At 39.5% G+C, this 27,914-nt stretch overlaps 2 protein-coding genes and 1 long non-coding RNA gene across 4 annotated transcripts in view; 2 read left to right on the top strand and 1 right to left on the bottom strand.

The window, feature by feature from the left end:
- Positions 1 to 18,915, top strand: part of ppp2r5a (protein phosphatase 2, regulatory subunit B', alpha isoform) — a 59,526-nt gene extending 40,611 nt beyond the window's left edge. Inside the window, exons 3-13 of the mRNA XM_005921543.3 lie at positions 1,054 to 1,155; positions 1,272 to 1,364; positions 8,443 to 8,573; positions 11,637 to 11,696; positions 12,606 to 12,714; positions 13,037 to 13,090; positions 13,263 to 13,313; positions 13,404 to 13,523; positions 14,762 to 14,889; positions 15,725 to 15,826; positions 16,843 to 18,915. Of these exons, the coding sequence (XP_005921605.1) occupies positions 1,054 to 1,155; positions 1,272 to 1,364; positions 8,443 to 8,573; positions 11,637 to 11,696; positions 12,606 to 12,714; positions 13,037 to 13,090; positions 13,263 to 13,313; positions 13,404 to 13,523; positions 14,762 to 14,889; positions 15,725 to 15,826; positions 16,843 to 17,083 (1,191 nt within the window). The 3' untranslated portion in view covers positions 17,084 to 18,915. The remainder of the gene's footprint in view (positions 1 to 1,053; positions 1,156 to 1,271; positions 1,365 to 8,442; positions 8,574 to 11,636; positions 11,697 to 12,605; positions 12,715 to 13,036; positions 13,091 to 13,262; positions 13,314 to 13,403; positions 13,524 to 14,761; positions 14,890 to 15,724; positions 15,827 to 16,842) is intronic.
- On the bottom strand, positions 18,216 to 22,369 carry LOC121814436. Its single transcript, XR_006054355.1, has 2 exons — positions 22,236 to 22,369; positions 18,216 to 21,017 (listed from the first exon to the last, which is right to left on the bottom strand). It is a non-coding gene; the product is annotated as an uncharacterized LOC121814436 (long non-coding RNA).
- On the top strand, positions 20,877 to 26,374 carry opn8c (opsin 8, group member c). 2 transcript variants are annotated; one of them, XM_005921544.2, is made up of 4 exons: positions 20,877 to 20,979; positions 22,189 to 22,482; positions 22,605 to 22,936; positions 25,153 to 26,374. In XM_005921544.2, the coding sequence occupies exons 1-4, from the start codon at positions 20,877 to 20,879 to the stop codon at positions 25,648 to 25,650; spliced, it is 1,227 nt and encodes a 408-aa protein (XP_005921606.1). In that variant the 3' UTR covers positions 25,651 to 26,374. The 2 variants fall into 2 exon arrangements, with proteins under 2 accessions (XP_005921606.1, XP_042076297.1); XM_042220363.1 differs by lacking the exon at positions 20,877 to 20,979 and having other exon boundaries at positions 21,013 to 22,482.
- The last annotated feature ends 1,540 nt before the right edge of the window (positions 26,375 to 27,914 follow it).

The raw sequence follows: 27,914 nt of genomic DNA on the forward strand, positions 1-27,914 counted from the left end.
AAAAAAAAAGCTCCAATCAAACAGTATTCAGTGCAGACAAGACGACTAAAGCTTAATTTATACTTCTGCATCATTCTGTGTAGAGCTCACAAGGTAGTCTGTGCAAGTGGCAAATTTTACAAAAGAGGCAAAATTAGGGTTTCAATTAAAACATACCTGCAGTGTAGATTTAACACACAGCATTGATGTAGAGGAAATAAAACTCACAAGGTTTCCAACTCTGATCCCGTGAAGGAATATTTAACTGTTATTCTGAGCCTGAGCTCTCATTTCATCTCTTGCCTGCACCTGCATAGGGGGCAGACCAGCGAGACAGGCTTCGTGGTCAAAAATATTGACGTTCCCTGTGTTGGCCAGCACCTTCACTTGGTTTTTAATTATATTGAAAGATTAAGGATTTCATTGAATAATTCCATGATTTTTCAGTTAAAAAATAATCATGTTAAACAATCAACAAAATACACAAACCTAACTGAATACCTTTCTCTACTGCTGTTTTAGCTGGCCTGATCTTATCACTAAGATCTCATCTCTCCAATCAGGCCATACAGCAGTGGACTATAGAGTTTATTTACCACCAGGTAGCATCAGTTGTTTGATATTTATACAAAATATCTGTACCTAAACTCAATAAGAGCTTTGTCACACTATGAGGACATGATGATCATTTGCACTACTTTACAATGTTCGATTGAAAAAAAATAAATAAATAAAAGAAAACAAGGCGGGGTGTGAGAATTAGCATTAGTGAAAGCCAATTATAGTAACAGATTTTGAATAAGGTAGCTAGTATCAGGGAACTAAATGCATCGTTGGTTAAACACAACAAAACTTTGTGGGAAAATGGAGACGAGAAAAAAACCTGTAGACATAAAAAGCTGAGAGAAGCCAGAAAATCCAGGTCGCACTGTGAGAAGCTTAGAAGTAAAGAACACGTGTGAATAATGTTGTGTTCTTCTGCTGCATTGTATTCCATGTACTCCTTAAAAGTTAAACCCTCGACTTTCATTTGGTTTGGTTTTAAGTTAATGAATCTCTCCCTTTCCCATGCAGATCTGCACCAATATTTTCCGGGTTCTCCCACCAAGTGACAATCCGGATTTTGACCCAGAAGAGGATGAGCCCACTCTGGAAGCTGCATGGCCTCACATACAAGTAAGGATCTTGTGTTTCACTCTCTGATTTGAACCGCTCTGATTTAATACTTTTGTGTCACAACCTCTGCAAAATACATATTCCTATTTAAATTGGAATTTTTCTTGATATTCCAGCTGGTCTATGAGTTTCTTCTGCGCTTCTTGGAGAATCCAGACTTCCAACCCAGCATTGCAAAGAGACATATTGATCAGAAGTTTGTTCTGCAGGTGGGTTTTTGTTTGTTGAAAAGAAGGTGCATTGAATTATTCTTTTTATTTATTTTACTGATTGCAAGTAGTTGTGGAGACCTGCTGCTTTGATGTGATTTCATAGGTTACCTGATGGGAGGAAACCTGTCTCCAAACCTTCATTGTCCAACTTAGACTGACTGCAGATGCTTTCAGGCTTCAATTGAATCCAATTGCTAACTTGGCTCCATTCAGTGGAAGACTGATAGCATACTGACTCTGTGTTACTGCCATTTTGACACAAAAAAGTCCCATTACAGATGGAAACTGGCCTGCAGACCTTTTTTAAAGCAAGATGTCTTCAAAGAAATCATTTCCAAAGCAACAACGTCTAAAGTGCTTCAAGAGTTGGCAACACTAGAGGAAAGGGAGCAGTCTCCAACCACTGTTTTCATTAGTGTAGTTGTAATATTAAAGGCCTTTGATTATTTTTAGGTATGTGTCCCCTCCAAAGAACACTTCAGACAACTTTCATAATGATGATGATGATGTAAATAAGCAGTTTCTAAATTACCATACCACGACCAGGTTATAGGGATTTCAAAGAAATAAGAAATTGTGTGTTTAGGTCAATAAATTAATACCAGACAAGATAACATAAACCTTTGTGAACGTTATGTGTGGAGCATTGCTACAACACAACATTTGCAGCTTTAGCAGTTTTCACAAAAAAATGATGGTAACCTTTCTTGATGAACATTTTTCTGATATTGTTTATATAGAGTTCACTGGTTTCTCTCCGCTTGTATATTATTGACCAGCACATATTAGAAAAAATGAAAGCGCCATTGTGTTTTAAGTCTTTTAGCAATAGTTTGGTCCTTGATAATTATTTATTTGCTTTGTTATTTAGCATATTCACGTTATAATTCGAAATGAACTTCCTTTGATGCGCTCAGTCTAGAGGTAGGGTAGGTTGGGTACCTGATCTCTGCTCAGGTGAGAGGTATGAGACTCCAGGGCAAATCCAGGACAGCATTTCTCTGGGAATGTTTGAGAGCACCTCGCTGCAAAAAGAGGTGGAGAGGGAGGAAGAGTGGACACTTATAATTTTTGCTGTTTTTGCTTGAATGTGACAAAAACTATTGATCAGGTAATTCTTGCAACCATTTACAGATTCTGCTAATTGTTACAGGTGGTGTCTCATCTTACTGGAGTTTGTGTGCGTGATTAAATATAACACGAGTCATTAAAGCCCATTGTGATGTGTTTTGGGAGTTCACAGGTTTCAGTGCTCTCTGTAGATGAATCAGACTGTTAATATGTTGCAGCTCGTCTCCATGTGTCCTGGATCTGTACCCACCTACTGCAGGAATGTTTCACTTCTTGTGAAGCAGCAACTAAAAGGAACCACAAGGTCTGGAATGCTGGCTGGGGCACATCCAAGGTGCCTGCTCTGACTTTCCATGATGCGAGTGTGTCGTTTGTGAGCTTTAAATAGCTGCCAGTTGTTTACTCTTAAGGAAAGCGTACTGTGGTTGAAGCATAGAGTGTGGGATGGATGTATGGGTGGTAGTAAAGGCAAGGCTTTGTTAGCCCTTAGCATAATACACACACAGCATGAGACTGAGTATTCAAAGATACTTCTAAGGTGCTCATAAAACACAGAAGAGGCTTGGATAGCTAGAGGAAGAGATAGAGGTTCACTAGTTTTGGTCAAGAATATTTTCTCTCTGGAAGGAAACGCATGATCAAAATCATGAGCTTCCAACACCACACAAGGAAAAATTCTTCTTATTGTGTCTTATACTGATAAAACTTTTTTCCTTTGTACTTTGCCGTAACTTAGTCGTTACACCTTAGTTACATACCTACCTAAAATAAACCCTGCAGTTAATTTTCACTCTATTAATATTTCATGTTTCTATTATTGTATCACTGAACGCCCACACCCATTTCCCCCCTTAAAATGGGTGTGGACTATACAGAAAACGAAACACAGCAGTTTAGAGTGAGGGGGAAAAACAAACTGATAAAAAGAAATGCATGTAAAGCTAACTGTTAGCTTGTGGTTGGAAAATTTGGGGAGTGCAGTTCCTTATGACTGAATTCTGCCGATCTTCTTGCCCCGGTGGTATGGTGTTTCAGTATGTTGGTTTGGGCTTTTCTGTTTCATGTTTACATGTTTTCCCTGTACTTGCGGGGTTTACAGTGTTCTGTCATGATTCAGTCATGGTGGGTAGGTTAATTGGTGATCGTAAATTGGTTTTATGTATGGATGTAAGACTATATGGCTGTTTCTCTGTGTGACTCCTGTAATCGATTTGCAGCATGTCCAGAATGTAACCAGACCATTGCTCGTGGCTTGCAGTTCAGTGACTTGGTAGATGGTTACATTCATAGCTTATTTATGAGGAGTTTGATAGTATCTGTCGTATTTCCTCATTGCTTTTGTGCTTTGACCAGAATGACAAAAACCACTCGGGTCAAAAAAAATGGGTACAACTCGGCCCTGTTTAAATGCTTGCAAATTGTTGAAATTAGAAAGAAGGAAGGCGTAAATTTTGTAATATTCTCAGCATTTTGCATATTGGAAACAATATATAATAAGATGTTAAGAACTGTTCATTTAACATGGCTAGATTTATAGTAGTTAACTGACAAAGTAATTCCTCAGCCTGATGTAGCAGAGCAAAGTAAGGTGGTTAACCCAAGGAGCCATGCCACAGCATTTCTGCAGTCGACGGAAGGTGGAAAAACTGAGACATGTTTGAAGAAAGTGCATTTGCAGGGTCATCATCTTCATCTAACTTTTAAAGTTTTCATCGTCATCTGGCAAACACAAAGTCAGTCAGAATTAAATACAAGTGCTTTGTGGCAATCAACCAACACCTACAGCATGGTATGTAACCAGTTAGAGGTTGCTAAAAATGGAAAGCAGAACTCCCTCTTAGATGTCAAAATATTGCAAGTGTACCAAAACTGAAAGTGAGAGTTCTGCAAAAGCACCAAATCCTGAAGAAGAGTAAACAATACTCAGAAAAAAGCCCTAAAATAAAACGATCTCATGTAATGTCCCAACTGTAAATGCAAACAATAACCAGGTAGTTAGTAAAAACAATAGGATCTGCAAACGTGACATACATGAAATAGTTTTAGTTTTAGTTTTTGGGGGGAATTGGGCTTGCAACTGCCTCCTGACTGGAGGAGTCATTTCAACAGATATTTTAACAGAATATCTGGAGCTTCATGCTACAGTGGTGTCAGTTCATTGTGACATTTGGCACAGCTACATCATAAATAATTTTTTTTATGGCTCAACTACAGCTGCATTTATGATCTCAGATCTAAAAGTGTTGATAATATTGTTTTTAATTTATATTTGGCGCTACCTTTGATTAAAATCTCATGTGACAATGTGACTTGATGTTTTGAATCGCACACTAAAGTGTGGTCATCTTAAATAACCAAAACAGCTTGTGAATACAGATGGACTAATTGTTTGAGGAGTCCTCTCACCACGGGTCACAGGCAGGAGGCAGATGGCCAGAGGAGAGGAGGAGGCACTAATTAAAGAAGTGAGAGAAACCACAAGTATGAGCATGGTGCAATAATATGATATCCCTGTTAGCAGCTATGCATTGCTATTTATTTGACAATCAATAAGGACCTCCAAAACGCCCAAAAACTGAAGTCACATCTGCTAACACAGAGTGCCGTGTCATTCTCATGCAGTACAGCTGAGCCGTTAATGTGACATTGTCCGGTCAGTGTCAGTGAGTGCCTGAGGTTTTATACGCAAATAGAAAGCTGTTGTTTCACTTGAAAGTCATTGCAGTCATTTTTTAACTCATCTTGCATGTATAGTACGTCTCTGTTCATGTTGTCTCAGCATACCTGGACAGGTCTATCAGAGGGGCCCAGTTTTTTAACATGTACTCTAAATTCAGTAATAACTGGTTTCCATGGTTGTCGTCTGTGCAGACTCATAATATTGTCATATATTCCTTTACATATTCAGTGGTTAATGAAATTAAATCTGACATAGACCTCCCTTTTTTGTGAAAAAATACTCCCGATGACTTTATCCAGTGTCACCCTGTCATTGTTAAATATTTATATTACCTAAGGCACAAACAATATGTCTGAATAGCATGCTTTCATTTCATTAAAAAAACCTCCAATGTTTACATCCACATAACATTTTGTCATCACTGATAGTCGATCTGGTGTAATGAAGTTCAGCTCAGAGATCCGAGCGATTCATTTTCTGTCAATCAAGTTATTGTTTCAGCCCTGCTGCTGCTCCGACCCCCTCGGGGTATTTTCATGGAAACGACTAATCACTGTTTTGGTTTTGGCTTATAAATAAAATATTTAGTTACAGTTACATAAGTTAACATTTTTCGTAACATACATTTATCACAAAGTAAACATTAGAAAGTGTTGGTGGATAACCTTTGAAAATGACTCCTGACAAATTGAGTTACTTCATCATTTTGATGGAGATGTTACTCTAGCAGGTGCTATGAAGCAGTCCTGCTTTAAAGAAATCAGCACAACATCCTGCAGATAGTTTGGATAGCTACTTTGGATTAAGTGTGTCGGTTTTCTGCGATTTATGTATATTTTGTAAATTTGTACTCCACTCAATCCTCACCGTAGTGAGTCATGTTTGCAGTTATGCATGGGTGCTGTGTCTGCATTGTTTTGCCAGGTAATGTGAAACTGTAAAGCTGTTGAAATTGGACTCGGAGCGGATAAATCCTGAACAACAGAAAAGAGAAATGACTTCAGAAACAACTGAGTCTGTACATATTAGGGGAAAGCTAGATGTGCCGTTGGTCCGATTGTCCCCCAAACACTGCTGGGGTGTGGCTGCAGAGGAGGTTACCCCACTTTAGCAGCCACCCCACGTAAAGCACAATGCATGGCCCAAAAGCAAAAATCAATCAGTAATAGTTAGTCTCAAAAACGACAAATTTAATCTCCACTTTTTGACTTTTTTTCTCGAAATTTTGACTTTGACTATTCTTAATGTCACACAAAATATAAACTATATAATGTGTAAATGTATCCATTAGTTGAATATCTTGCATTAAGTACATTAACCAGCTGGTGAAGGCACTGTGATAGTATATTGAAGATTTCTGAGTCTCAGAATTTTAGACCTCCTGTTTTCTCAGCATCCTGCTGAAGTGGTCTGACCAGCTGCTTTCATTTCAAAATAACTCAAAGTAAATTAAACCAAACAAACATTTCATGATCCATAGTTTGTCTGTTGTATCTCATGTTTAATTGTGATCTATACAGTTTGAAACAAACTGGGAAATATGGTAATGACCAGGATGTGCTCTAATGAACCAGAGGAAAGCCTAATAGCTAGCTGCTCATTTGCAGCATAGAGAAAGTGGTTGTGCCGTTTAACAGCCAGATTTTTGGTTCTGAGCTGAATGAATGTGAATCAGCACCGTGCAGAAGAACAACATGTGAAACCCTTTTTCTGGATATAGTTAAAAATAGATGTCAGCTCTGTCACCGAGGTGCTGATGACATGCTAGTGGAAGATGAGTGCCATGTCCCGAAGCTGATCAGAGCCTGAAAACACTCCATTTGAACTCGGTGGCATCGGCTTGGCTCCCTTCAACAGTATTGTAATAATGAGTCATTGCATGTTAATGCAAGTGGCTGCTTTACACCAGGGCTCTCAAATCTGTTTAAATGATAGAGAATTCACTCACACATGCTCTGTGCTTGTTAGAGAAGATGTTGGTAGCTGGTTAAGCACCTCCTGTGTTCTCTTATGTATATATGTTTGCATAATTTAAGGTGACAGCTGGCTCAGTGAATGTAAGTCACTTTAATCTGTTTTTAATAATAAGATGTGTCAAGAGACAATGTGGCAGTGTCAAACAGTCACTTGATGTGATGAAAGCCATGAAGAATTATAACCTGAATATACACCTCCCCCTTTCTTTACACAGAGTGGGTCTGCTGCTTTACTCTGTGAGCAGTTTGACTGTAAACTGACCCTTTTTTGATAGGGAGTAGCTGCTCGGCACCAGACAACATACAGAAATAGCAAGTTGATTACCGAATCATAAGCAGTATGCCAGTTGATAGCCACTACGACATCATATGATTTTCTTTTATTTTTTTAGAATTCTGACTATGACAGCGTTGGATTTCTTTCACCAGAAGTGAACATCTTTGGATGAGTGGGTAGACTTCAAGTTAGCCCCCTTGAGTAGCGATGTGCTGCTGAATGCAGTTAAGCGTGCACTATTTTTGGCCATCAGGAGTACTGTGGAGTGTATCCAGAGGGATCTTTTATTAACTAAACGCCTTTCTTACTTCCAGCTTGTCATATGATGCAAAAATTAAGATGAGCAAGAACGAAACAATTACCCAGCTCACTTTCCTCAGTAGGGCAAAAATGATACATGGAAATAAACAGCTCCCTAGAATCTAAAAATACTGTCCAGCACTAATAATCTGTATGGGTGCAATGCACAAGCACATGCATAGCTCTGCTAGTTAATGTTAAGTAACATACTAGAACTAGAACTTCACTCAACAAAACACGCGCACACACAGAATGAAGAAGTCCAGTTTAATGACGGGGGGGGCTCCAGCTATATCAGGACAGCTTTTGATCTCTGTGGCCACGCCCCTAACTCGGTTCTCCGGGGGGTGGGGATGCTGTTATAAAACTATCCAAAACGCAAGCTTTGCATTTTTTAATGTTTTATTTTTTAAATCTCCAAAAATAAGCTGTACACAGAACTGCTATCACAGTGTGTGATCTTCACAACATTTCAGTATTAAGAAGAAAGCATTACATATTTACGAAATACAAAATTGAGCCACACTGCACACCAGAGGCAGTGTATTGAATGAGTCATATAGTAGTATCATAGTGAGATGAAATGCGTCATGAACTAAACTCAAAAGATGACTGATTATATCTTACCGTGACTATTATTAATCAGAGGAGCACGTCACAGCATTTAAAAATATACGCTTTTGTGTCCAACCAGTGACGACCACCAACCTACCTTCAGAAGGCCTAATAATACTGTGCTAAGTGTTCAAGTGTTTCTCTTTCTCTTTAAAGTTGCTGGAGCTGTTTGACAGTGAGGACCCAAGGGAGCGGGACTTTCTAAAGACCATCCTGCATCGAATTTATGGAAAGTTCCTGGGATTGCGGGCCTTCATCAGGAAGCAGATTAACAACATTTTCTTGCGGTGAGTTAACAGCAGGTAGAAAATGTGTCTTAGTTCATATTTTTTCTTATATGTGGTTTTAAAGAACACGTGGCAGAAAATCACCAAAAAAAACATGCCAATTAAGCAGTAACCACAAGCATACAAGAGGTTGGTTTTAATGATCAGAAATAAGTTATCTTAAATATATGCACATCGGTCATTCATGTGTGTAGTCACCTCCTAGAGGCCCATTTTGAGCTGGGAAAATCCCTGTAATCAGAATGTCTCTAGATCGAAACACCTGTTCCCTGTATTTGTTTTTGCCTGTCATTAGCCAGTTGCTCTGAGTTAGACTAGAGGCTTGGCCTTCTGGGACAGAAACCAACAGGCAGTAGCTTCCCGTGAAGTATGTAGTCTTACACAAGAACTTTCTTGGGGGACTAAGCTTTTGTTTCAACCTGATAAGCCAGTCACTAAATTTAGTTAAGGTATCAAAAAGTCTTTTGGGATATAATGCAAATTAAGGGCATATAAAATAGACCTAAGAACATCTATAACTTATTATGTACTGTCTTTTTACGATAATTTTTGTTATATTTACAATTTAAAAAGAGTGAGAAGAAAAAGAAAGGATAAAGTTTAACAGCTGTTAATGGATACATTTGAACAGGTGTTTTATAGCACTTCACTGTGTACATGTAGCCCAATTTGATCTGTAGTGAGTCGGGCCAGGAAAGCAGCTGCACTGTAAACCCCTATGGAAAAACCCAAAAAGCACTTACATTTTTTGGTTGTCACTAAACAGACTAAAATCTTTCACATTTAATGAGATTTTTTTTTTAATGAATAAATGTCCAGATTATTGTGGGGGTTTTTGTTTGTTTGTTTGTTTTTACTTTTAGCAGGTTCTCTTAAAGACACAAAACCTTTAAAGTTTGTTTTCGTTTTGTTTTGGGTTTTTTTGTTATCTGATTTAAACAACGTATTTAGATCTGATATTTTTCTCTACAGTTTCAAGAATAAGAATTATTATGTTTCTTTACTTGTGTAGTATTGGGTCATCAGATCATCTTCATTTATTTCTGACTAAACAAAACAAGAAGAGGCACAAAACCAATACAAACCTGTTTTGAGGTATCATTAGATATTGTTTTGGCCTCCTCTCCTTAACGGTTCTTCTATATAAGTTCGACCAAATATGAAAAAAGTTCCCACCCGATCCCCAAACAAATGATGCTAGATGGCCTCCCTTCCCTGAGCTTGGTTCTGCCTGAATTTCTTCCTATTAAAAGGGAGTTTTTCCTTCCCACTGTCGCCAAAGCGCTTGCTCATAGGGGATCATCTCATGGTTGGGGTTTCTCTGTATTAACCTTACAATATAAAGCACCTTGAGGCAACTGTTGTTGTGATTTGGCACTATACAAATAAAATTAAATGGAATTGAGTTGAAAATTGAACAAATGAAAAAAATGTACTTGCATACTATGAACATTTTTGCGCTACATTATGTGGTGATGTATTCTCTTCTAACACCATGATATGTTGAGGCGATTGTTAAACAGGTGAGAGTCTTGGTGTATTTGGTACTGCACTTCTGTCAGTGATGCAAATTCATCATCTGACTGTTAACGAGAGGATACGGACAACCGTACAGAAAACCCCCTGGGTTCGTCAGCAGAGACTTTACATTACAATTCACCGGCTGCACACCCAAGGCTTTAAGCAGACTTCAAAGGAGTGCAACAGGAATGACTTGACCGTCTTTACTCCAGCTCTCCACGTCTGCACCAGAGGTTTAAGGTTTATATCTCACAGAATAAGCTGTCCCCAATAAAATCAACTAAATATTCTTCTGACAAAGTATTACAGCGGTATACAACAAATTTATTAGAACCAAACAACAGATACCCTAAATTAAACATTTTCTAAATACCAAAATCATGTTGTGTAATGGTTAATTTACCTATATGCAGAAGCTCTTTAATCAAAATTATATTTTTAATGCTAAAATATAATTATTGTTGTTGTCCATGAATTTTTAAATTAGCTGTTTTATTTATTTATTTAGTTTTAAAAGCAGAAAAATAGTAAAGCAAATTATTTTTTTTAAATTAAGATACCAAATTGCAGCAATTAATTCCTGAACATGCACATTCTTTTTATTGGCTGAATGTTATGTTTGACTAACTTCTTAGAGAAGTCTAGTGTGTCAGCTCAAATTTGGATATATTAAAAAAAAAGTAACAATTTTTAGTTTTGAGCAAGTTTTTTGATAGATTTTTGAAAAACTGATGAGCAATGTATTCAGTCAGTTCTTTTCAGTTTTAGTGTTTCTGGTCTGTTCAGTTGACCACCTCTTGCACAAAGTGAGCTAAAGTCTTCACTCAGATTCACTCCAGGCCTTAAACACCAGGAGAAGTAAAACGGTTCAGTTGGAGGTGTCACTTACTCCTGGCAGCAGTGTGTTGTGTCCTTACTGCTCCTGTTGCTGCGTGACAATGAGCTTCAGATGATTGAAACAGGGGACACTTGATGTCATTTCCAACAGGCAAGGTGGCAAAACGGGTGCACCCACTTTGACCATCTGCCGTAGAGGATAAAAATAGTGCCACAGTTGTCAGGCTCTGTCTGTACATACCAGGTCTGCACAGCTAGATGGAAATGTGTTACCAAACAGACGAGCTAAATGATGCATGGATCATTTACTTACATAAGAGCCTCCCAGTGTGAAGCCAAATATGTTTGATTTTTCCAGATAATTATTCATTGCCTACATAGATTAGACTTCTTTAGCTTTTTCCTTTTGGCCGCAAGTATGCAGGCGATGCCTGTTTTCTGTGGGTTTATTTTTAGGCTCCAATCATAAATTAGCTAATTATAAAGGCTATGATGGTATAATTTTGTTGTATTCTTGATCAGGAATCATGAAATATCAGTGTAATGGTACTTACCCAACTTGGATCCCAAATCAGAGTGATAGCATTTGAAAGGAGCGCAGCGTTGGGAGCGGTGCTAATCAATTGTTCTGATCAGGGTGCTCTGCTTTCACAGTTGTGACGTGTTTGATAATTTCAATCGTCAATGTGTTTGCTGCTGTTCCAGGTTCATATATGAAACCGAACACTTCAATGGAGTCGCTGAACTGTTAGAGATCCTGGGAAGGTGAGTGACAAAATGTTGTGTGATGTAAAGTTACACAGTAACTGTACACTAAAGCTGATCATCAGACACGTTTATTGATCTATGAATTGAATGAAATTGTAACTTCTAAGAAAGATTTCTTTGTTTATATAAGATGTTAAACCCATAAAATGATCCCCAATTCATAATAACCACTACCATTGGTCATAGTTTAGTCATACTTACAGTGATCAGCTAAAGGGTTTTCATCAAAATTGTGCTCAAGATCAATGTCACATACAACACAACCTGCATGGACACCACTTAAAATTCCACCAAATCCTTGATCCTGATGTGTTGATTCAACAATTTTAGCAAAGTCGTTAACATCGCTTTCTCCGTGTTGATTAATTGTGCATAACAAACCATAGAAATAATCATGAAATGCTAAATGATCTTGAAATATTGTATGTTGCATATTACCTGATAGAAGGTGGTGGTGATGATGGAGGGAGTGATCCTATTGGTTGACTCCCACACTGCAAAGGTGTGGTTGTGGCCTCACGTTAGTAAAACGATGATGTGATGGTGTGCTCACATATTTTCCTGCTCAATATGGCCGTGGTTAATACTGACCATGCAGTCATAGCACTCAGACACCCTCAGTTGGTAGTGAATGAGATTAATTTGACCTGGTCATAACTTTTGAGCCCACTTGGACGTCTCAATGGGTTTTAATCCTCATTGGTTTGTGCAATACAGCCAACCAGTGACAAGAAAACGCATCGCTATCTTGTGTAGTTACAATAACCTGCGAGTTAGTTTTACTTGTTAATGTTGAGGTAAAAGGCTCTTCAGGCCTTTTTAAAGCCATGCTCTGCTCTATTCTCACAGTTCATGCTGCTGTTTTGTGTGCAATCTAACGTTGTCCTGCTGTTTCTCTGTTTGCAGTATCATCAACGGGTTTGCGTTGCCTCTGAAAGCCGAGCACAAGCAGTTTCTGATGAAGGTGCTCATCCCGTTACACACAGCTAAAGGATTGGCTCTTTTTCATGCACAGGTAGAGGAAACTCTTCACCATGTCCTGGAAACATTATTGGGGGTTTTGATTTGTGCCATTGCACAGAAACTGTTAGACTGTTTATAGCTGAATTATGAAGCTGCTTGTCTCAGGAGGATTAAGCAAGGCGATGGTGTAATCTCTGTACTGCAGCACCTTCTAGTGGCTGGGAAATTAAAATACTTATTTAAGAATTCACTGCTTTGTTCAACACAGTGGGGATTCATTAAAATAATTATATTATTTTCAAATGGTGTGATGCCCGCTTTGTCTGATGCAATTTTTGGGTTTGTTTGTGTTTATTTTTATCTGTGCTCCTCAGCTTGCCTACTGCGTGGTGCAGTTCTTGGAGAAGGATCCTACGCTTACCGAGCCGGTACTTTTTTTTTCTTTTTCTTTTCTTTAATCATTTCTCCCACTGAAAGCACAAAGACTAGGCACTATATTTGTCTACACTGCAGAGAAATGTGTTGTGGATGCTAAAAGCTACCCACTCAAATTGACACGAGAGAGAAAAACTCAAGGAATATTCTGTTTCTTTTTCAAAGGTGATCCGTGGTCTGCTGAAGTTTTGGCCTAAAACCTGCAGCCAGAAAGAGGTAGTCTGCATGTCTACAAATAGACAACACGTTTAAAAATCTGTATGCTGCCAGCCACATTTCAATATTCTGCACCTCCTGTCCAATTAGGTGATGTTTCTTGGCGAAATTGAAGAGATTCTGGATGTCATCGAACCAACGCAGTTCAAAAAGATCCAGGAGCCACTATTCAAGCAGATCTCCAAATGTGTGACCAATCCACATTTTCAGGTATGCTTTTAAAAATATTGCAAAAATATTGCAATATAAAAGTTTATCTTTAAAGCTGTTTTTTCACACACGTGTTGCTCATAAGAAGTACAGAAGGTGGTCATCTGTGCCCAACATGTTCTTACTACAGGAAGTGCTGTTTCAGGGTTGAGGGCCAGCACATTTATATTATGATTTATAGTTTATTAATCATTAGTTAGATGCTGTTAATATTTCAGTTAATTCAGTTTTATTTCTGTAGCACCAGTTTACTACAACGATTGTTTCATAGCTCTTTTTATTGAAAGCTAAAGACACTACAAGGGAAAACCCCAACAATCAGGTAGCCCCCTATGATCAGCCCAGTGACCGTGGGGAGAAAAAACCTTTAACACGAAAAGACTTCCTGTATCACCCGACTGGGTTATGGGCAGCAATATCTTTTAACTGGCTGGTGAATGAGGGGAATGTGAAAAGAGGAACATAGAGCAAAAGAACACAAGCTAGTTATAATACCAGAAAGTAGTTGCATCCCCTGGAAACCGAAGCCAATAGCAGCGTAACTAAGGGATGTTTCAGGGTGATTTTAATTCTGCGGGTTAATTCTGTGAACCCAGCTGTGGTTGTTCAGTAATGGAAGGCTTAGATCATTATGTTGGCAAGAACAGGAGTTAAATATTGAAGGGAAATGCTCAGATGGTCTGTTCTGTGTTTCTGTAGTGTAACATGAACCGCTAGTACATTAGTTAATGCTTTACTTATCACAAGCCACACAAACGCTTCCTTTGAGAACCGTGGCTCTGTTTAGTTTAGTCAGGGCAGGAAGCAGGACACTCAATGGCCACTTGAAAGCTATGAAAATCACCAGACTGTTCTCTTTAATTGTCTCACAAAGACCGTGCGTAGACCTTGCTGCTGAATGAATGAATCGAATGTCTGATAAAATTGTGTTGAGCATTTGCGTTCTTTGATTCAACCTATAGGCTGCAGTGCACATGTAAAAGTGGTGTAAAACCCTTAATGAAATAAGAAAACTGAATTCTGTTTAGCCTGAAGTGTCTTATAAACCAACAGCTTTTCTCGTGTTATCATGACTGCTACATAGAAATTACCCATGTAAAGCTGGATTTATGCAAGAGGCACATGTCTGAAAGGGCTTTGGTCCCCTACTTTCTGAGCATCATTATCATAACACTCCCAAATTCCAGTCAGCTTTCACTGTTTAAACTGGAGTTTTTCTTCTTTCTCTGTGTTTGCAGGTAGCAGAGCGGGCGCTCTACTTCTGGAATAACGAGTACATCCTCAGCCTCATCGAAGAGAACATCGACAAGATCCTTCCCATCATGTTTGGCAGCCTGTACAGAATCTCCAAAGAACACTGGAATCCGTATGTACCGTGATCGCCGCGCTCTAGAAACAATTGTTATGTAATGAATAAAAGTCAAAGGACCGCTTTCAACCACATCTATGAAAATGTGCACTGAAACCTGTTGCTGTGTCTGTGTTAAGGCTGCTCTCGTGAGCTTTTCTTAAGAATGTGTTGACATGTACACATGGCAGGCGAGACAAAAAGACACCATCATGTCTGGCACGTCTCACACATCATTTAGCATAGATCTTGGAGGTCAAAGTATTACAAACCTCTCTGAGAACAGTGCATCCTCTCATAACCCGCTTACAGGGATTTTGATCATGAGTGGTTAACTTGGAAAGCTTAAAACAATGAATATTGTTCAAGCTTTCCTGAAGCCAACAGTCACCTGTCACACACATTTACGAGTAGGATGTAGCTCACACGTGTTTCTGCATCTCTTTGTACTGTTTTCACTGTAAAAGCGGTGAAGCTAAAGCTAATATGGCTAATTCATTCAGCTGATTTGCCTTCCTGTTTATGATTAGCTGCGCTCGCACTTCTCGAATCAGGTTGTCAATTGCCATTTGGCACTTAGAGACTTGTTGACACGCACACACAAAACTTTAGGGTGTGTGTAATCCAGTTATTTATTAAAACAAGGTCTGAGCATCACAAAAACTACAGAAGTTTCTAACAAAAATGTAAAGTCACTAGGAGATGGAGAAATGTGTGTGAAAACTAGAGTGTTGGCTGGTTTGGGAATGATTCACCAGCAAATAGATTTTCTGCACAGTTACAGCGAAATATGACATCCACTCATGCACATTTCACAGCTGTGTTGCTGATGACAGTCTCTGTTGTGTTGCAGGACAATCGTAGCTCTAGTCTACAATGTGCTGAAGACGCTGATGGAGATGAACTGCACACTGTTCGATGAGTTGACGTCCTCCTATAAAGCAGACCGGCAACGGTGAGTGACTCAAACACTCGTTTTCCTGTCGTGTTTCTGTTATCTAAAGGAAAAATGTCTCTGAAGTGTTAAAGTAATGCTGTGCAGCCTCTGACACATAACTTCAGAAATCATTTAGAATGTTTTTGCTGATCTCATCTCTTTTTTTTAATGTTTAATAGTGACGAAATGGTCATTTTGGTTTGTTTTATGCATTTATCGTTACACCCAAGTTCTGTGTTCTTCCCACCACAGGATTATTCATTAATTGCACAACATTCACCTGTCGCTTAGTCACTGCCAAACATTCATGCGTGAACAGATCACTTCATGCACAGCCGACACAGCAGAAGGCGTTTTAATGAATGGGAGCAGAAGACGAGTGTCGGCAGGTCAAAGTAAAACTCACGCCTCCTCATGCAAATTCATTTAATGTTTAGCAACCAGAAGCAGAGTGGAGGAAAAGGAAGAAAACGAGTATTATATCCAGCATGGCTGACAATGTTTCTGCTTGTAATAATGAATGCGAATTTAGAGGATCAAGACATTTAGTTTTAATCATAATTATAATTTGGACATTTATGCTCTTTTAGTTTTTGTCAACTACATATAATAACTGACTAAAGTATAAAATGTAAAACCTTGTTTTTACCAGTGAACGTTGCTACACACAGTTTAGTCTGTTATTTTCCTTGACATCAGATGTGAAATGTGTCCTTATGTCTCTTCACTTCCTCTCAGGTGTTCACGTTTTGTCACGTTGTTAGCCAAAGCCCTCTCCTGATTCCCCAGGGTCAGATCAAATGTGCGCGTCTGATCTTACTACACAGCTTAATTAGTTCAGATTGGATGTCAGAACATCTTGTTTTTATGAATTTCATCATATTTTTTTTGTCCTCGTGCATTAGTTTTTATTTCGTTAGGGAAAAATAGGTTGTTTTGATTAAAACTGTGATGAAAATGATTGGTTTGGCGATATCAACACTAGTGTCTGGTGTTTTGCTTAGTTTTTGTTTTTAAATACTGTGATTTCACAGGGAAAAGAAGAAGGAGCAGGAGAGAGAAGAGCTGTGGAAGAAGCTGGAGGAGCTGAAGCTCGGTGACATGCCGCTGGTCCAGAACAACAGCCACGGGCTTCCGAGTGTCCAAAACAACAACAACAATAATAGTAACAGTAACCACGAGGACCAGGAAAGGAGCGCCGCTGCCGTCACCGCAGACGACAAAGACCCCGACGCCACCGCAGCTGTCAGCGAGAGCACCCTATGTGCCAAATGACACCGGACGTCAGTGTTTTACTCTGTAACGGTTTGATGCTGCGTTCAGGACTGCCGGGGTAGGATCAACAGAGACGTAAAAACACAAATCACACCTCAGCAGTATATGAAATCTACTTAGAGTGAACGCCAGCATTTCTTTGGCAAGAAAAAAAAAATCTATATTTCAACTTCAGACTATTTTTGGATGTTACAGTGTGGCTGCAGTATACTGTTTATTTGTCTGATCAAAGATTTATCCTTTCACATTTAGTTTCTTAACTGAAAATGTTTCTTTTCGGTATATTCGTTGTATGATACGCGGAGACGGGGGAGGAGATAACGATGACTTGAATTCAATGTTTCCGATTTGTGCTGCACTTAGAGCTGAACAGCTATTTAAAGATGTCTATTTTTAATGTGCTTTTTCCTCATCGCTGCCAACACTTAAGAGAACGGCAAAAATTATTATTTTTTGTTTTGTGGGGTGGGGTGGGGGGGTGTTTGGGTCCAGACCCAAAAAGTAAACATTTGGTGTGCATTAAGATACAGGAAAGCTAAAGAACACAACCACTTCCTTTTTTAAAGATGGCCAAAATGGATAGAGATATTAATCCCAGATATAGAGTGAGCGCTCTGTAAATGACTCTGCCTGAGACGATGAATTTAATGAACAATAAGACTAAACACTTATCTTTGTGTTTCAGGTGTTGGTAAAATTGTATTCATCTGGGTGATGCCGATTTGAAAAATGCAGAGCTGTGTTTATAAAATCATTTACACTAAAGTATTGAGAAAGAGCTTTTCAACAAAGGAAATATTTTTCTTAATAACTGGAGTTTTAAAGGAGGAGTTCAGCATTGTTTCTTTTTTTAAGGCGAAGGGAAGAGGTTGAATATATGTGGTGAATGTGAAGCAGCTGGCCTGGCTCTACCCTGAGAAATAAAATCCACCCAAACAGCACCTCCAAAGCTTAAAAATTAAAAAGAGATGTGGTTTGTTTAATCCATGCAGACGCCTGCGGTGTTAGAGTTGGAGAAGCTGGTGGGTGAACTTTATTAGCTTCAGGCTGCTTATTCAAACCAATCTTCACCTCTTACTCTGATATTTCCCAAGCTGCTAAACTATTCCTTTAAAAATGAAAAGAGAGAGACCTACAGTGCTATATTTTTCCAGTGTATTGATAACCCGAATATTTTTGGATGTTTCCCTTTTTTTTTGCAGCTGGCTCATGATGGGGATGCAGGATGCGCTTGAGTGTATATTTGTCGCGTGGGTGTATATGTGTATGTTAGCTTGGAGGCTACTTAAAGGGAAAATGCCACTTGGTTTCTGATTTAATGTACAGCGTAACATTTCAGTGGTCTGAGAAAAGTGTAGTCAGTGCAAAGACTTCCAAGCGTCTTAGACATTTGATGCACAGAAGGCTTTCGTGCTACCATGTATTTTTATGTCCTAACCAAATGAGGCCCTTTATGACGTAGTGCAACAAAGGAAACCCTTTCTTTTACCATCTATGCCTCTTCACTGTCTCTTTTCTACAGACTTCATGAAGTCACGATTGCTTTTATTCTCCAGTTTCTGATGTTGACAACTGCTGAACGTCTTCATTAAACTATTGTAACTGCCATTGGATTGTAGGAACGACTCGTGAGAGGGTTTCTTTCTCTCGACTCTCTCTGAAGCTCGTAGTTTTCAAGCTTTATATTTTAGGTCAAGTCTTTCTGATGCCTTTTCTGTCAGTACAGCATTCCAGCCTCTGTGACATTGAAAGAAACTACATGGGGAGCCTGTTTTGTAATCACAGATCTTATTTAGGTTTCACCATTAAATAAAGTCTACTTTATCTTTCTACTCAAAGCCTCCAGTTGTCTTTTTTTTTTCCTCCTTTGACTTTTTTGCTTTCTTGCAGTTCTTCATAGAGGTCAGCAGATGGTGCCTCGACCTGCCATAAGCAACAGTGATGATTATTATGCTTCCTATTGTGCAGCTCGGGGACCAGATGTGGTGCTATTATACCATCATTGCTGCACAGGAGTGAAAATATATGGGAACTTAGCATAAAATTAAGGATTTTCAAATGTAGATCAATTATCTGAATCATTAAGTTTTAAATACTTGGTTTTTGGTTTGAAGGGCTCATGAAATCAGCTCACCAGAAGTTTGTTCTAACCTTTGTGAAGCAGGCATCAGAACATGATTGCACCGAGGTCATAAAGGGATGGACAGGGTCAACAACAATAACCAGGTAGCCTCCGAAATACAAATGAACCCCCCACTATTACGCCATCAACAGTTGATACAAGGCTTGATGGATCCATGCTTTCATGCTTGCATTTATCCAATTCTGTGTTGCCCATGTGAACTGTAGTTCAATTTCCTTTTCTTGAAACAGGAAACCCACACCGGGTGTCACTCCTGCTGCAATCACCATCTGCATCAAGACTTGACGTATTGTCCATTCAGAGATGCTCTTTTGCACATCTTGGATGAGTGAGTGGTTATTTGGGTTACTCAGTTTTCCTCACTTCAAAGCAGTCTGGCCATTTTCCTCTGACGTCAACAAGGTATCTTCACCCAGAGAAATGCTGCTCACTGGATGTTTTCATTTTTTTAGGCCATCTTCTGTGAAGCCTAAAGATGGTTGTCTGAGGCAGGCTGTCTGACAACCATACAAGTCACTTGTATCACTTTTGTTCCCAATTCTGATGCTCAGTTTGAACTTCAGCTTGCCATCTTCACCATGTCTACATATTAAAATGTGCAAAATGAGGTGACGGACACGTCTCCCAAGAAATGTGTGGCTCGAAAAGAACTACAAGTGAATCTCCGTTTAGCAGCTGAAACAGCAGGTCCTAGTTTTAACAGGTTTTGCAACACAGCTTTCAGGAGTGTACACTTGCATGTAATCCACTTAATCTTCCGAAAAGTTTAGCAAATACAATTTTGTGCATTGGGCTCACACACTGTGAGCCATGTGCAGGTTTTTGAGATCTCTAGACGTCACCTATCAGTTTCTGACCTCTGCATGGTGACATGTTGGTCTTTTGAGGCCAGAAGTGTCATATTTGGATGAGAGGGTGACTAATGCACCAAACTACTAAAACACTTAATATTCACTCACCAAAAAAAGAATCATAAATGTCCCAGATGTTCTATATTAGTCAAATGCTTCAAAAGGAACCACAGCATAAACACAGCTTGCGATGATCCACCTACAGGTGTGTGTCAGACACATGGAAATGAAAGCAGCCATGCCACCTTCAGTTATAAAACACCACCTTCTCTATAGTTATTGTGAGGGCAGAAATAAGCCACAAAGAATGAAAACCAGTCTTTGTACCACGCTGTGCAAAGTTCATCTAATCTCTTAAGTTTTTTGTTTTTAATGTGGAAGTCTGACTCTCTTATAGACCCAGCTTCAACTGGCCGCTGGAGGAACTGCAGTTTCTGGCTCTCTGATGTGGTTTTAAGTTGAAGTCAATAAAATGTTGAGGAATCGTAATATTGCAGGATTAAAAATAAACTAAACTATAATACCTTAGAATAAATGGAAAAATGGCTGGTTAGGCTGTTAAAGCCCAGGCTGTTGGAGATATTGTGGTGGCATTTGCAAGTTAAGCCAAAGTCCTTATAACGTCCTTGTCTATAGAGCTCCTGGATCCCCATCCTCAGTGTATTTGACGGACATCACACACTTGAGTTACCATGGCGACAGAACCCCATGCATAAAAGAAAGTCAGCCTCATCTCCCTTTGACAGACAGGACTGGATTTCAGCCACTGTAGCATCAGCAACACCAGCAGCAGCGACCGATGCCTCTGAACTCCTCTGATGGAAACCGGACCACCTCCGCCTTCACCTCCAAACTGACCCCAGCTGCTGACATATGCGTGGGACTGGCCATCTTCTCCATCGGTATGCTGAGTTATCTGTTCTCTCTATTTCTGCTTTACCTGGAAAACAAAAATGCTGTTGACTATTTTTTTTGATAAGCTTAATTCACGCCTTTAAGTTATAAAAAGTGCTTTAATTTCCACTAAATATAAAGTATTTAAACTTTAATCATTTCATTTTCTTTTTCTTTCCATTGGTTTGTTTTCAATGAACTTCTCAGATCTTATATTTGACTTTTATTTGTCTGCAGGGCTCAGTCGCTCATTAAACTAGTTACACTTGACTAGGAGCGCTGAAGGTGTGCATTGCAATAGCAGTAACTATAAGTAAGGATTTAACCTGTATTGTGTTCTCACTCATATAAATGTGTGCTCGGTTTGCCTCTAAGACGTCAATAATCCAGTTATTCTGCATGGTGGCTCTCACTTTGATATGTACGACCTAAAAATGAACTCCTAGCATGTCAGACTGCTGGGCAAATAGTGCAAAGTGCCCATAAGAAGGTTATTCAGCTAAAGATGGTTTTCTTAGATTTTCCACACAAGTATACAACATCTGCCGACATCAGGTGATTCTCAAACTAATGAGCAACACTCATATTAACAGCTGGATATCTCAAAATAAGAGGGAAATATTTGTTGCTGCTCCAAAAAGTCAAGAACAAAAAAAATTGTTCCTATTTGTTGTCCTTGAAACACAGTGATCAAAACAGGAATCTTGGCTGAAAAAATCAAAATGTATTTGCTTATGTGAGTTTTGTGGAATTTATTTTGTTTTTTCAGGGGAAAACAAATCGCACTGATGTAGTCAGAAAGCCTCAGTTATCAAATATGATACCCTCGGCATTAAGAGTTTAAGTGTGTTGTATTTTATTTTTATATATACTTTTATATTGCTTTTTTAAATTGCCTTGAGGCATCATTGTGAGCCTATGTTTTTATCTTTATATTAAACAACATTGACATTATCTGTAATTAAATGTGCTATTTAAGTAAAACTGACATTGGCATATCTGATGGGAACATTTTCCATGGGATACACTCACTTTAAAGTAATAACGATGCCCTTTTGAAGGTATAAAATATGTAAACGTTTTTTGCTTTGTCTCAAAACCTTTCTAAATGTTTGCTAACATTTTGGTCATAGCAATTATAAAAATAGTGTTGCTTCCAAAGAGGCCAAATGCTAAACGAATGCAGCAGTTTCCTTCTGACCTTCTTCCCGGTGCAGCTCTGCTCTCTGTAATGGGGAATGGGCTGGTGCTGGTGATCTGTTACCTCAGGAGGAAGAAGATGGTGGGCTCGGAGCTGCTGTGCGTCAACCTGGCTGTTGTCGACTTCCTCAGCTGCATCTGCTTCTACCCGCTCGCCATCTTGTCCTCCTTCCACCACGCCTGGCTGGGAGAAAACATCACGTGCGTTTACTACGGCTTCGGCTGCTACATTTTCGGCTTGTGCGGCATGTTCACCATCACTGCCATCAGCATCATCCGCTACCTAAAGACCTGCTACAGCTTGGCTTACGGTGAGGACTGTTGTTGTTAGTTAATAAGAATTTGATGCTAAGAGTAGTAGTTTCATGTAACTCATGTCCCAAATGCCCCCAATCTTGCAGTCTCTATCCTTTTTTTTGCCTTCTTGCTGTAGCTGTGTGGCTGAAAGGAACCAACATCCGCCTCTTGTGCTGTGCTATCTGGCTGGTTGCTACAGTGTGGTCCAGCTTCCCTCTGTTCGGCTGGGGCGAGTACGTCCCCGAGCCTTACGGACTGTCCTGCACAATCGCCTGGCGGGGTTATCACACCTCTGCCAAGGATGCCTTCTATGTCATCTGCTCCTTTGCCTGCTTCACGCTGGTTCCCGTCCTCCTCATTGTGGTGTCGCAGTGCAGGATCCTCTACAAGGTGTCCCGCTTCTCCTACTTGCTGTCTGCTAGGGGCATCCGCAACAACCTGCGCCGCGCTGAGAAGCGGCTCTCCATGGTGAGCTTCAGTCTTTACATTATATCTGCAGACTTGACAAACACACATGAACTGAGAATGTTGAGAGAATCCAGTCCAGGCAGCGCTCGAATTTGCTGCTCAGTGCACACCAACAGGAAATTCTCCATCAGTGGTCGAATAGTGCCAAAAATGGCCACCCGTGTCTCTTCCTGATAACTGATCCTTGACCTCATCATCAGGTAACTACACCAAACTAGTCAGGTCATATGAAAGAGAACAACCCGAATATCCCGCGAAAAACATCACTCAAATACCACAGCTGTAATTTTAAAGAAAAATTAATATATACTAGCCTATAAAGTGAAACCAGATGCTCTTCATATTGAGCTCAGCTCATGTTGTCTATTCACACTGGGGAAATGATTAAGTGACCATGCAGCAAAGGATATTGAATAAGGAGGTGGCACGCAGGAGGAAAAGAGAAACACCACAGAGAAGATTCAAGAATGCAGTGATGCAGGACGTGCAGAGGTGTAACAGAGGAGGATGCTAGAGGCAGGATGGAGATGGAGGCAGATGATCCAGAGAAATTAGAGAGATTTTTTTTTCCATTTACATGTAAAACTATGTTCGGCACACAAGATAAAAACTTTATAAGAATTAGAGTTAAATAAACTGTCTTTATAGAGTTATCTCAATATGCTTTATCTTGCAAAGTAAAAACCCTGCAATATAATAGCAGCTGGTGACAGTGGGAAGGAAGAAGTCCCTCCTGACAGGAAGAGGCCTGCAGCAAAACCAGGCTGGGTGTGAACCATGAATATTACAACAGCAGGGTATGGCATTAAATGAAAAACAGGCTAATAATTAGTATTTACATGCTAGTTGCCAGTTATATCTCCTTTCCTTTCATATGGGATGGTCCAGTGTATCTTAAAGGAGGTAATAAAGAAAGCAACAAAGCATCTTTCTTTAAGTTTTGGAGCTTTTATAATTTCGAACCTTTCTCTGTAAAATTCTCACTTTGACCTCGTGGCATTAGATCAGACTTTATCAGTTATAGAGGTGTCACAGTACTAATGCATCGTGAAGGTCGTACAGGCATTCACATCTTTTACTCATCAGTCATTACTCATTGCTTTCATTTAGCCCTCTGTGCATTTTTATTGTGGTTGGAGATCGGATCTAAACTTGGTTCTTCTTGGAGTTTTAAGGCAACAGCATATCTTGGTATGTAACAGGGTTTTGAACAAAGCTGATAATGACATGTATCTGTTAGAGACTTTGAATCTGGAAGAAGAGCCTCCAGCGTTTTCTCAGAACTAAACATTTGAGCCTCTTGTCTCTCCAAGTTGAGTCACACTTTATACTTGACTTGTCTTTTGTCTGTAGAACCTTTGATTTTGAATGTTTGACTGTCCTGCAGTTTATCACAGATACATTTCAGCCACATCAATCGATGTATTCTTCCTCTGAATGGAAGGGAGGATGTAATCAGTTCCGTTTGTCTATTTGTCTGTTTGTTAGCACTCTACTGCCCACAGGATTTCACATTTCTTTGTGATGGTAGATACCAATAACAGCTCAAGCTGATTTAAATTTGCTGAAAATCCCCTCGAGGTCACAACAAACCAACTTTATATTACTCACAATTTTTTATCGATTGTCTTCGTATTTTACAACAATTTAAACCTTGGGGGATACGAGTACCTAGGTTGGTTAAGCATTTGACCTTGACCTTCACTATTAGCACCCGAGGTCAAAGCTGACCTTGAAAAAAAATTCAAGAAATCCACAGTACCAGGAGAGAGCCCACGAGGCCCAGAACACAGTGTGAGGCCCAGATGACCAAGAGGTTGTAGGGAGGAGTTGCCTCTGCTATGTTTTTTCTATTAATATTTAAGGGAACGGAAATGGGTTCATTCCAACCACACGAGATGGAAAAGATAAAGTGAAGGTAAAAATAACAAAAATATCGTTATATTTAAAAGAAACTCGTGTCGCTTTAAAAATAGAATTAGTGCCATAATTTTTTCCTGAACACGTCAATATTCACATGACCGTACGAGATCCGTTACTAGGAAAGTGTAGACATGAAATATTCAGTCTGCTGCACCACATGATCTTTGCTTTGTTTGAAAATGGATCGTTTCATAGGAAACAAGTTATTTGTGTGTCAGAGATGATTCATCAGGTCTCTGATTAGTTTCCAGTGTACTAACTTACCCTCTCTACTCTGTCGCTTCCCCTTCCAGATGTTTTTCTGCATCAGTTTGGGTTTTGTAATTGCCTGGGCTCCCTACGCTGTCGTGTCCTTCCTTTTCATTTTCCACAAGGAGCACCGGTACATGGCTCCGGAGGGTTTCGTGTTTCCCGCCCTCTTCGCCAAAAGCTCCCACATCTACAACCCATTCATCTACTTCTACTTCAACAAGACTTTCCAGCGGGAGCTCCACCGGCTGCTTCTCTCAACCTACCACAAGCTGGGAGGAAACCGAGTTGGGGTCCACGTTACCACAGCCCATCAGGCCCCAAACCCCATCCATATTCAGCTCCAGGAACAAGGATCCAGCCAAAAGAATAAATTGGGCTCGTCTCAGGATGGAACTCAAAGCAAACATAAACGCAAAGTACTGCAGAGCAGCAACAACCACGACAGGCTGGTGTACACCTGCTGGGGCTCCACATCGAAGAAAGCCTCCACCATCTCCAATAATAAACCTGCCAGGGCCTCCATGCCTATCTCTATATAAACAAATTAATTAATTAATTAAACAACCATTAGTCTAACCCACGTGGGCCAGGGTACCACGTAGTGTTGCATTTGAGTTCACTGAGATGAGCAGTTCACATATTTGGGCTAATTCTGTGTTGCCAGTGTTTCCCCTGCAGTGGCCGCAGCCTGCACCACTCTGTGTGTGTTGGGGAAGTTTTACAGTAAGAAACTTTTACCAAATGTCATCATCTATGTGGTCTTAACTGATCGTAAAGAAAGCTGAAGAGGTAAAAACCACATCAAAACTGTACAGATATTTTAGTTTTTTGCTATTTTGTCTCGTTTCTTGACTCGTGTTGTTTGGATGAGCAGCTCTTGAGAAAAGCTGCGACCAGTCTGCCCGTTCTGCACGACTACGTTTTGAACACACACTCACACACAATCAGTGAATGTATCTTTGTCGCTGTCCTCTTTTTCAAACAATAACTTGCCTGCATGTGATACGTTTGCAGGCTCTGTACTGCATTTGCTGATTTTGTAACTTATGCGTGAGACTGTGAGAACGTATTTCGACCAGTGTGTGTCCAAATACTTCGACTCAGAGGTGCATGTGAGGACTGTTCACAGGCGTCAGACGAACTGGAATTCAGCTTGACACTGGAATTTCATTTTTTAAAACGAGACTTGCAGTCTTTGAACATTTATGTAATTTGGACATTTCAGTGTTTCATTTTTAATAAACTTATAAAACAACTCAAAACCTGTTTTTTTTTTGTTTTTTTTCTTTTTCATTATGAAATATTGTTTCTTGGCATAGTGGCCATTGTTGTGGGTTTTTTAGGCACGTCTTAATATAAATGATTCATCATCAGTGTTTTACTCCCTATGTTGCCACACTAACAGCTAACTTCTGGGGAAAGCGGTGATGATTTGTCAGCCCAGACTGTGCCACGAAATTTCATCACAACTGGGAAAACCCAGTTAAATTGTTTTTTATTTAGTTAAATATTTTCTTCTGAAATAAATAAATCACTTCATCAGTGTGGAAATGTAATAATACCTCTGAATGACAACAACAACAAAGCCTTGATTATAAAAAGTAATCATTATTGGGTGCCATTAATAATTTAAAAGGGACTGACTCTGTGCGTCTGCAGTACAACAGAATAATTGATCGGAAGTACAAAAATCAAAATTCTTGATCAAATTGGTTGACAAAGACTGGACCACAAAACTGTGAATAGAGCATGTGAGAAGGTTACTTTAAAGATGAACAACAAAAATCCTTGACAACTATTTTAAAAAGAACTGGTGTGAAGGAGCGAAAAATCCATAACCTCAAAGAATAAGACTGCTGGGATGACTTTAGCAAAGGAACAGTTCAACAAAGAAATATTAGGAAGTTATGAGATGGAAAAACTGCAACCAGACATGATTATTTACTGGTTCAAAGGCCGAGTCTGATCCTCACAGAAGCCCTACCTAAAGCCCAAAGAGCGCAAACTAAATACTAAACATGGGAACTCTGATCTTCAGTGACGCCATTAGTGTCGCATATTTAAAATAAACGCACCCTTCCTTGACATTTTATTATCTCATTATCATGCTTATTCATTCACATTTAAGTGTAGCTGAAGTGTCTGGAAATTAATGAGAAACATTAATACAAGACCAGATCCATCTTAACTGAGAAAAAGGCTCCAAACCGGTCTATTCTCATTGTAATTATTTTCAAAATCTCTCAGGATTCTCGCATTTTTATTCAGACCATGCAGCTGTCTGAGGGTTCAACAGCTGCATGAACCAAAGCAATAAAGTTTCCTCACAGAGCAGAAATGCGAGGCTTCGTCTCGTGTCTTAATGCTCGTCTAATAACTTAATAGCTTCTGAAATGGTGATCAGTGGCTAAACGATTTGTCTAGAGCTCCTGGGGTTTAGAAAGCTTATAGAGGCACTTCCTCAAATGACTTGTGGTGCCTTGATTTTTGTGTAAATGTGTCTCTAAACAACTGAAATTTCACAGCATAGTGAAGCACAGCAGATGTATTATTTCCTGTAGCGCAAAAGCTGAGCTATGAGAGGATACACATTGACCTTCCAGTGTAAATGAGCAACTGTTTGCTGTTTACAGTTTGTTCCCGTCTCACAGAATGGTCTAAAAACAGTTACTGCTTCTATAAAAAAAAAAAGATAATTATCAAAGTCATGCACGATCAGCTTGCAGGTATGCTAATCAAGCTTTTTGCAGAGGCTTTGACGCTTGATGCTTGTGCAGACCGCCAAACAGTTTCCCACAGATTT

The sequence above is a fragment of the Haplochromis burtoni genome, unplaced genomic scaffold (genome assembly GCF_018398535.1).
Source record: "Haplochromis burtoni strain Fernald_Lab_line unplaced genomic scaffold, NCSU_Asbu1 Contig_47, whole genome shotgun sequence".
Classification (NCBI taxonomy): Eukaryota; Metazoa; Chordata; class Actinopteri; order Cichliformes; family Cichlidae; genus Haplochromis; species Haplochromis burtoni.

Coding starts and splice junctions, on each gene's coding strand:
- opn8c (XM_042220363.1), top strand. CDS start 22,080: ATGTTTGCTAACATTTTGGTCATAGCAATTATAAAAATAGTGTTGCTT. Junction 22,483..22,604: donor CTGCTACAGCTTGGCTTACG/GTGAGGACTGTT, acceptor TTCTTGCTGTAG/CTGTGTGGCTGAAAGGAACC. Junction 22,937..25,152: donor CTGAGAAGCGGCTCTCCATG/GTGAGCTTCAGT, acceptor TTCCCCTTCCAG/ATGTTTTTCTGCATCAGTTT.